General features: G+C 43.7%; 1 protein-coding gene across 1 annotated transcript; it reads left to right on the top strand.

Annotated features, from left to right (window-relative positions):
* The first annotated feature begins 777 nt into the window (after positions 1 to 777).
* Pramel17 (PRAME like 17) lies at positions 778 to 9,831 on the top strand. The gene is made up of 4 exons (NM_001033790.3): positions 778 to 892; positions 6,661 to 6,974; positions 7,403 to 7,975; positions 8,859 to 9,831. The coding sequence occupies exons 2-4, from the start codon at positions 6,688 to 6,690 to the stop codon at positions 9,427 to 9,429; spliced, it is 1,431 nt and encodes a 476-aa protein (NP_001028962.1). The 5' UTR covers positions 778 to 892; positions 6,661 to 6,687; the 3' UTR covers positions 9,430 to 9,831.
* The last annotated feature ends 552 nt before the right edge of the window (positions 9,832 to 10,383 follow it).

Raw genomic sequence — 10,383 nt, 5'->3', positions numbered from 1 at the left:
GGAAGAGGATCTTCTTCGTCTGAGTCCTGGATATCCAGCTGATGGTAGTGGACTGCAACCAGCTTATTTAAAGCAGCTTCAATCTGTGACTTAACAAAACTGGTTAATTTTCTAAAGACCCAGGAGCCAAAAGACAAAAGTAGCAAAATACCCATGAAAGGCCCCAAAAGGCTGGGAAGTAAGGTGGTAACCCAAGGAGAAGTAGAAAACCAATTTTTATACCAATATTCTTGTTTCTCTCTGTTGTGTTTTCTCTATTCTAAACTAGCTCTAACTTTGTCTATAATATGGTTGAACTAAGCCAGTCTTGTCAGAATAAAAACAACATTCTTCTTTGAGGGCTGCACATAACCCTCCTTCTTTAAGGAACACTAAATCAAGACCTCGCCTGCAATACCACTTCAGACAGAGAGACCAAGGAATCTTTTAAATTTTTTAAGCCTCTCTGTAGCTCTTGTATATCTTTGTCCATAGCAAGGTGAAGTTGAGTATATTGTTGTAGTGGCTATTCCTGGTTGTCAACTTGACTATATTTGGAATGAACTACAATCCAGAATTGGAAGGCTCACCAGTGACCCTTATCTGGAGGCTTGGAGATCCTTATCTGGATCTTGCTTTGGAGATCTTGAGCCATAGTGGCTATGGATTCTAGAAGATTGAATCTCAGAGTTTAAGGAACACGCCTTTAATCTGAGCTACACCTTTCATCTGGGATTAAAGGTGTGGTGCTACACCTTCTGCTGGAGACAATATAAGGACATTGGAAGAAGGGAGTCTAGCTCTTGCTCTTGCTCCTTCGCCTGCTTGCTGCGTGAGACTGAGTAACTGCTAGATCCTTGGACTTCCATTCACAGCTGCGACTGAATCATTGTTGGGAATTGGGCTGCCGACTGTAAGTCATCAATAAATTTCTTTACTATCTAGAGACTATCCATAAGTTCTGTGACTCTAGAGAACCCTGACTAATACAATTGCTGTTGGGAAGTGACCAAAGATGCAATGCCAGTTCCTGGGCCTGTAGCTCCTAAGCCTAGGATCACTGCTAAGGTCACTGCAGAAATAGGCTCTCTCTTAACACAGGGTAGGTCTGTGTCACTCTTCCAGAATTGGAGGAGGTCTTCTGCATGGTGTACTGTCAGCTTTGGGAGAAGCTGAACTACAACACAATAATCTCTGTCATCCAAAAAGGTCTGAGTAACTATATAGGTAGGAAGTCCAGTAGAACATACTAAGTAAGTACCATTAGGTGCTCCAAGGTATTGAGAGGTGGCATTTACCATAATAGTCTGATTGCAAACCTCTAATAAGGCCTGAGGAGGAAGCATGGAAGGCCCCAAAAGGCATAAGCCTATGCCAGACACCTGACTCAGAGTGAGCCCATCATGGCTCTCAGGGTGCCATCCAAGTCTGCTGGAATCATTAATTGCAATAACTGATCCAAATGTTGCCACCCCTTTGTAAAAGGGAGGTTGAGGAGAAAAACACACCCAACATTCTTCATATTGAGTAGCATTGGCTGCGTGCATAGTAGCAATTGATGCATTTACTAAAGATAAAATCAATTCTGCGAAGGAGGGAGATCCAGCAGGTAAAGTAGGCTGGAATATAGTAGTCCCAGGTGGACCTAAGGTAACAGTCTGTGGAAGACTTGGCTTTCTAGGATATGAGGAATGTAAAATGAGATTGGGGCTTATAGCAGCCGACCCTAAAGATGGGGTGTTCTTAAGTAACTGGATTCTGAAAGTTACTCCGAAATCTTTTTCATCTCTATAGATACGTAATCCCCACTCAGCTCCTCGCGTATATTCCCAATTAAATTTTTTCCCTGCGTCAGTAAAGGAGATATCCAAGGTGTTGCACCATCCTCAGGAAGTCTGGTTGGAACTAGCACAGGCAGCATAATCGGGTCTGCTCTGGACCTTTATTAGGTCCCAATCAGAAGTGGGTTTCCAATAGGTGTCTCCTGTGGTCTCACAGCCCCAGGAAGCACAGAAATAATCAGGGGCGAAACCACATTTACAATTAAGAGTGCGATTCCTGAGACTGGGGCCAGGACAAATATACATGCCCCATCTTTTTAAAACACTGGCAAGTGTTCTCCTACGACTTAAACTAGCACATCCAGGAGTGGTATAGGCAACTCGTCTTGAATCATCAATAGCTTGTTCTTGTGGCATGAATTCTGAGTTCCCCAGTCATTATGACCTCCTAGGACTAATTTACAAAGATGGACCCTCAGGATGGGCCATGGGATAGAACCTTCAATTTTGGAGGTGGCATTAGCTACGTTACCTGCCTCCAAAGGCCTGTCTTTACTTCTCCAGCTCTGCCCTCTGTATCACACTAAACTCAGGTTGATCCACTCCACTGCTGCTGCTATTCTTAGTGATCATCACATGGCACTGGCATCTCCAATATACTGGGGTCTTCCACTGCGACTAGGGTTTACCATTAGCCTCTCATAGGCTCTCTCTTGATGCCAAGCCTCAAATTCCTTGCATGACCCCTTCATTCCTGGGCCGTCAATTGTAACTGAGGCTGCACCTTCACCAATGGCCTTCCATGGCCTCTCACAGTGCCGGGCCTCAGCTGCTCTTTATGACTCCTTCAGGCCTTCAAAACCAGTAACATTTGGGTGCCTCTTACACATTACCAAGTACAGCTGCAGCACGAGGTAAAGCCATGGCTACCTCTGGGACACAGCTTCTTTGTGCTCTCAGGAAAATCTCTCTGAAGATTTCACCTCAGTAATGCTGGTCTCTCTCTTTTTTTTAGCTTATTATTATCCTTTTTTTTTCAGCAAACATTCTTTAATTTCATTTAAAAAAATTTTTTTATTAGTTATTTTCCTCATTTACATTTCCAATGCTATCCCAAAAGTCCCCCATACCCACCCCCCCCACTCCCCTACCCACCCACTCCCCCTTTTTGGCCCTGGCGTTCCCCTGTACTGGGGCATATAAAGTTTGCAAGTCCAATGGGCCTCTCTTTCCAGTGATGGCCGACTAGGCCATCTTTTGATACATATGCAGCTAGAGACAAGAGCTCCGGGGTACTGGTTAGTTCATATTGTTATTCCACCTATAGGGTGCTGGTCTCTTCTTAATCACTACTAACTTCTTAGGTCTAGATAAACAGCATAAATTGTCCCAGTAGTGTTCCTCTCCTCTTGACTATAAAGCTAGAGCCACATAACTGAGCCTCCCAAGTTCTGCTGCTTGCAGAAGCTGGAAAATGGCCCTCTTGTTCTATTACTTTACCATTAGCTTCCTCATTTCCAATTGCTTCTCCACTGCCTAAGCTTGGCTGTCTTGGATCTCGCTCTGTAGATTGACCTTGAACTTAGAGATCTGCGTGCTTGTATCCAGGGATTGAAGGTGTGTACCACCATATCTGGATTTAAGCTTTTCTTCACCTAGACCTCACTCTCTCTCTCAGGCTAGTCTTGACCTCAAATATCTGCTTGGCTTTATCTCCTGGGATTGAATGTGTGTTCTACAATGCCTGGATCAAATTAGCTGGGTAGGATCTTGCCCCAACGTCACCTCTCCCTTAATTCAATTTAATATCCCTGGCTTCCCTAAAACAGGATCATACTATATAGCTCTGAATTCTCTTGAATTCTCTTGGTATAGCAGCCTGGCTATGAACTTAAAGAGATCTATCTGCCTTTGCCTTCTGAGTGCTGCGGTTAATGCTGTTTTAGACATGGCTAAAAAAAAAAAAATCTCACTGAGTGGGTCAGGATGGCCTGGGACTCACAGAGAGCTCCTGGAGTTCAAAGGTGTGGACCACATGCTGGGACTACACCAGTGTGTTATTAAAGCCTTATTGTTTTGGGGGGTTTCTTTTTTTTCTTTTTTTTTTTTTTTTTACTTTCATCTCATAGAACATTTCTGTTGGTTTTCACACTTGTGACTTGCTCATGATGGTCCTTAAGTCCTTGATCAAGCATCATCCCAACCAAACTTCTGGATAGCAAAGCTTACAGGTTCATGCAACCCACTACAATACTTTCATAACTGCAAAATATTCATGAGGGTTTAATTTGTTTGTTTGTTTTATATTTGGCTTTTAATTGTCCTTATTTTGAGACAAAACCTCACATTTTAACCTTTGGCTAACCTAGAACTCAATACATACTCAAGTACATGCTCACAGTAATGAACACACGGAAACAAATGCACAAACACAAACATTTAAAACACACACACACTAAAATATAACCATACATAAATAAGTGCATATACATATGCACACAAGATGCGTCAATCAAGTAGACAACTGCATCTGGACTTCTAGTTCAGTGTTTGATTTTACACAAAAAGGTCTGATTCCAAGCCAGGCAGTGGTGGCACATGCCTTTAATCCTAGCACTTGGGAGGCAGAGGCAGGTGGATTTCTGAGTTCGAGGCCAGTCTGGTCTACAAAGTGAGTTCCAGGACAGCCAGGGCTATACAGAGAAACAGGAGAAGAAGAAGAAGAAGAAGGAGGAGGAGGAGGAGGAGGAGGAGGAGGAGGAGGAGGAGGAGGAGGAAAAGGAGGAGGAGGAGGAGGAAAAGGAGGAGGAGGAGGAGGACGAGGAGGAGGAGGAGGAGGAGGAGGAGGAGGAGGAGGAGGAGGAGGAGGAGGAGAAGGAGAAGGCGAAGGCGAAGGAGAAGGAGAAGGAGAAGGAGAAGGAGAAGGAGAAGGAGAAGGAGAAGGAGAAGGAGAAGGAGAAGGAGAAGGAGAAGAAGAAGAAGAAGAAGAAGAAGAAGAAGAAGAAGAAGAAGAAGAAGAATGTTTAATTCCATTAACCAACAGTAGGAAAAATGAATCTTCAACAGGATTAAGTGGGTGAAGAATCAATGGAACAATAAGATAGAAACTTGAAGAAGAGAGGTGGGGCTACATGGGGACGGGGGTGGAGAAATAAAGGTGTATAAAAGGGTGAGAGGAAGCCAAATAGAAAGTGAGAGTTCTGAACCTTGGAGTCACTGTGTGGTCCTGCTGGGAGTAGGAGCCCTGTAGCCAGTGTCCATATCAGGTAAGTAACTGATACAGCTACAACTTCATTTCCAGTTTATAATGTTTATATTTGATAGACTTCAGTTTTAATGAGAAATGGGATTACATGGGAAATTCCTTCACTTTAAAGATAGCATGTTGAGGAACGAGGAAGGCCTTGAACCCTTTCTCTCTCTCTCTCTCTCTCTCTCTCTCTCTCTCTCTCTCTCTCTCTCTCTCTCTCCCTCCCTCCCTCTCTCTCTCTCTCTCTCTCTTTTTCCTTCCTTCTTTCTTTCTTTTTTTTTTTTTTTTTTTGAGACAGGGTTTCTCTGTGTAGCCCTAGCTGTCCTGGAACTCACTCTGTAAATCTGGCTGGTCTTGAACTCAGAAATCCACCTGCCTCTGCCTCCCCAAGTTCTGGGATTAAAGGCGTGTGCCACTGCCTGGCCTGGGTGGTTTTTTTGTTTTTGTTTTTGTTGTTGTTGTTTTGGTTTTTTTTTTTTTTTGGTTGTTAAACTCTTGATCCTTTTAGTTCTGGCCAGTTATCTAGACTTAAGTCTGGGATTTCAGTTAGGGTCATCTTTATAATTTAATCCTTCTGTAGTCTTTTAATTATGTTTCACTGATTATGGTTTTGTAATTGTATGAACTGGAATTTCTTCTTACCTATACCTTACAAATTGTGCTGGGGAAGATTCAGGCACATAAGCCCAAAGTTGTAGCTATTGGCTTGTGTCCCTGAAGTCACATCTGATCTAGGAACCAAGGCTGTAGGCATGTGTTTGCTTCAGCCTTGTCCAGGTGATTAGACATTTTTATAAGATTTGTATGTGTGTGTGTATGTATGCATGCGTATAAGAGAAAAAGTATACAGTAGGCGCTCTTGGAAACTAGAATTAATGTCCTGGGCACAAAGGATCAGAATCCAGGCTAGACTTAGAAGTACTGATAGATATACTGTCTTATCTCTTCTTTGTCTGGACTCCACCTTGTCATGGGCTACTCTCCTCCCAGCAACCTATGTATACTCCTCTAAGACTCCCAAGAGCAATGCTTTCATTCAGTAGTATGGTTTTCCAAGGGCTCTGGGGAAAGTAACACATTTTCCTTAGGTTTGGCATTTTAGATGTGGTTTGATTGTGTAGCCAGGTGGCTATGAATGAACAGACCTTTTATCTCATTTCCTAAATTAATATAATACAGCTAAGCTTGCTCACACTGGCCTCTAAAGGGTTAAGTAGTACAGACAGGCAGGCACCTCACAGGCTCTCCTTAGCCCGTCACAGGAGAGATCAATCTGTAGAAAGGAAAATAAGCTTGGGTTGTGCCTGTGACATTAGAACTATATTTTCTTAAGGGTCCGAAAACTTGTTCAGTGTCTTCTTGTGAGAAGACTCCAGTCAGACTGTATGCTCCTGAATAACCCTTCTGACTAGGCATGAGATTAAGAGAAGCAGGGGTTGGTAACCCATGTTCTCTGTAAGTGCTTACAAGAGAATCCACACGCTGCCAGTGAACTTTTGGCTTGGAGAGCACAAGATTGGATAGTCGGGCAGACTGAGTTCTCCATTATTGCCAGAGAGCATGGCCTCTGCACTACTGATTCCTGCAATGGTGAGACATAGGAATTTCCAAAACTTAGCCTGAAATTATGTCTGCTAAATGCTTTACCAGGTTCCTTCTGACTGAATATCTATCAGGATGAGCACCTACAACCCTCCCACACTCCTGCAGCTCGCACTGGACGGGGTGCTGAGGAAGGATTCCATAGACTTCTCTGATCTGGAGTACCTGCCCATCACGCTCTTCCCACCACTCTTCATAAAGGCCTTCAATAGCAGACACACAGAGATAGTAAAGAAAATGGTGGCAACCTGGCCCTTTCCCTGCCTCCCTGTGGGGGCACTGCTTAAAACCGCTGGTGTGGAAATGCTGCAAGCTGTGCTGGATGGCATAGATATACTGCTGACACAGAATGTTAGTCTCAGGTAAGCAAGGCCCAAGGAGGCCAGAAGGGGAATCATAGGGTAAGACACACATGAGTGCAGGAAGAATGGGGTCAAACAGGACAGAGGCTAATGATGTCATCGACTTGCAGATCTATAGAATTACTATTCAAGTTGAAAGCTGATCTAAATGACAGTCATAGGTCAGGACAGCTCACAGTACAAGTAGCTACAGTAGGATGAGCCCTTTTGTGGCTTTCCTACAGATACTAGATATGGAAGAGACACAAGTCAAGAGCAACTAAATGGAGGGAAGTGGGGCATGTCTCCAGATGCAGCTCATGCAGTGTTCTTGCCTGCCTGGTGTGAGGTGCTATGATGGAGCTGACATTAGACAAGTGGGATCCAAGCTTACTCCATGTTGGTTCCTGTTTTACATTATGAAACTTTGCCTTTATCTCTCACTGCAGGTGCAAGCTTCAAGTGTTGGACTTGAGATTTTTGCACCAGGATTTCTGGACTGGAAAACAGAATGCCATCTGCCCAGCAGATATTTTGATCAAGAAGCAAGTCCCAGAGGGCCTTCCTAACTATCCACTAAGGCAGTGTTTGCAGGTAGTCACTAACCTGGCCCTAGTATCTTCTCTAAACGAACACCAAATATGCTTGCTGCAGTGGGCCCAACAAAAAAAAGACTCTTTGCAGCTATGCTGTCTGAAGATGACGATTTATAACCTCCCACCAGAGGTTATCAGCGAGGTCTTGGACACTTTCCAGCCGACCTATATTGTGGATTTGGAAATACACACACGAGAGGTCATGTCCTTCCTAGGTTTCTTTGCCCATTTCCTTGGCCAGATGAGAAATCTTGTCAAATTCTATCTAAATCAAATCGACTTCTACTTTAGTGTTGCGAACACAGTGACAGATGGAAAGATAGGTGCTGCCAAATTCTTTTCTCAGTTCTCCCAACTCAACCATCTCCAGCATGTCTATATGAATGGTGCCTACATTTCCTATGACAACATGAAAAAGTTGTTCAGGTAAGGAAGGGTGATGAGCTGTTTCAACTTTTCCCTTTACTTGGAGCATTAGTGGGCACCTGAGGTGTGCCAGTCACACAGGATGTTATAATGACCAAGTCATTATAGTATCAAAGTGTGGATTGTTTGGTTCTTAACCAAGCTCACTTGGTTCAATACCCACTCCTTTAGCAGACTCTGAGCTGGGATAGGGGACATTGAGAGAGCTGCCTTGCAAGCACGCCAGTTGTGTTGCTCAGATGCATTAAATATGCTTTGCATATTCCTCTTTGGGATCCAGGCAAAGGTAATGGAAGGAAACAGGACAGAGCAGAGAGCCCTCAGCTGGAGAGGCTCGACACCTGCCCTCTACAAAGATAGATGAGAACAGGAACCAATTTGTTCCTCTATTGGAATCACTCAGCCTTTAATTCTCCCTAAAGGAAAGGATGGTTTGAACACAAATTGGGACTAAGTAGATGGGAAATCTGTGACACTGGGGTGGGGGTCATCAGAATCAAGGGTAGAACACTGAAATCAGGGATGGAGATAGTGGAGATAGCAGGGACATGGATAGTCTGCCGAACACAGGTCAAGATGTTGCCAGAACCTTTCTGTGCTAGATCTTTTTAGTTATGCTCACTTGGCATGATAGTTGGCAAGCTCTAGTTCTCTGACAGAGTGAGGAAGGAGAGTTGCATATCTGTGGTCTGAGCCAATCCTACCTGATTGTAATATACCTCAATAGAAAATGCTATGAGTAGACACAAACATGCTGTATCCCCAGGGTGAACCTTCAACATAACATAGATTGACTCTACGTATGCAGCTTCTCTGTCAGTGTGAATCTTACTAGTGTCCTCCAGTACCATGAGCCAGACCCAACGTTTTCTTCTTTCTCTAGATGCCTGAAGAGTCCCTTGGAGACCTTGTTTTTTACTTTCTGCCATCTCTCAATGTCCGACTTGAGACACATGTCAGACTGTCAGAGGCTCTATCAATTGAAACACCTATACTTAAAGGGTGTAGTGTTTTCCAAGTCATATTTCAAGAGTCTCCGAGTTCTCCTAGAGAATGTATCTGCAACTCTACAGACCCTGGGGTTAGAGCACTGCAGGATGAAGGACTCTCACCTCAAAGTCCTCTTGCCTGCCTTGATCCAGTGCTCCCAGCTCATCTTTGTCAATTTCTTTGACAACCACTTCTCCAGTCCTGTACTGAAGGACCTTCTGCGATGCATGGCTAACCTAAGCAAGTTGACTGGAGAGCGGTACCCCGTCCCTGTAGAGTGCTATAATGACATAGGTAAAGTTATGGTGGAGAGATTTTTCCAACTGTGTCCTGAGCTCATGGATCTACTCACGGCTAAAAGGCAGCCCAAGAAAATCTTCTTTGCTACTGTCTGCTGCCCTAATTGTTTGAGACGCTGTGTCTATGACTTGAACACCACCAGACTTTGCCATTGTTGGGAGTAAAGAGGAGTTTGATTCTGGATGCTGGGAAATGAAATCTAAGAAAGTACATTCATCACAGAGTCCCAGAATTCAAGGCTTTGGATGCATTGGAATCAAAATGTTCAGTGTCCAGAGACCTCAGGAGTGACTTGACATGAAGAATAATAGGATAAACGTGTCTTGTGGAATCAGAAAGACAGTACAGCATTTCTAAATGTGCCTCCATCAGGACAGGATCACCAGTGGCTTCCCCATGTTGTAAACATATGACCAATCTATGAACTGAATAGTCTTTTTTGTGCTACTGAGTCACTGACATCAGTTTTAGGTTTATGATCCTGCTGTCCTATGACCTCAAGATGTATGATCAAGGAAATTATCTAAGCTATGTTGGAAGCAAAACACATTAAAGTCAATTATGACATTATCTTCTACTCTTTACTTCTCACTGTTTGCCTCCTTGGTTTGTAAAGAGCCCAGAATTTTCAAACTAATTGTGAAGGACTCTTGAAAACCACCCTCTGTGCAGAACAATCCTTGGGATGTGATGGGATCATGAGCACAATGGCATTCCTACACAAGATCCTGAAGGCAAACACAGTTTAGAAACAGGGTGTAGGGGAGATTTTAGAACTTACAGTTCCACCAGTGTTCACAGAGATGGGCTATCATAGGATCTGCTATGACCATAGGGCATCACGCTCTTCCAAAATGTTGCATAGTTTTATCTGTGAAAGTGTGGTCCCACAACATAACTTATTCAACACAAGTAGAGTGTACACTGTATCTATCCCCTGAGGGCCTGAACCTTCAACAGGTTAATTCATACTCAGAAATGTAGAGAAAGGATAAGCAGGCTTGTCATGCCTCAGGCACATCTGGGATTCCTAATCTGCAGGTCTGGACAGTGTTCTTTAAGACAGTGTAGTTAGTTCAGCAACGAAGTCCCCTATGGAAGAGACTCATTCTCCTGCA

Source organism: Mus musculus, chromosome 4, assembly GCF_000001635.26.
Source record: "Mus musculus strain C57BL/6J chromosome 4, GRCm38.p6 C57BL/6J".
Taxonomy (NCBI): Eukaryota; Metazoa; Chordata; class Mammalia; order Rodentia; family Muridae; genus Mus; species Mus musculus.
This window is presented reverse-complemented; position numbering and strand designations above follow the sequence as displayed.

Bases quoted from the DNA above. Each gene is read 5' to 3' on its own strand.
- Pramel17 (NM_001033790.3), top strand. From the start codon at position 6,688: ATGAGCACCTACAACCCTCCCACACTCCTGCAGCTCGCACTGGACGGG. The intron at 6,975-7,402 runs GTAAGCAAGGCC...CTCTCACTGCAG, and splicing joins ACACAGAATGTTAGTCTCAG to GTGCAAGCTTCAAGTGTTGG. The intron at 7,976-8,858 runs GTAAGGAAGGGT...TTCTTTCTCTAG, and splicing joins AACATGAAAAAGTTGTTCAG to ATGCCTGAAGAGTCCCTTGG.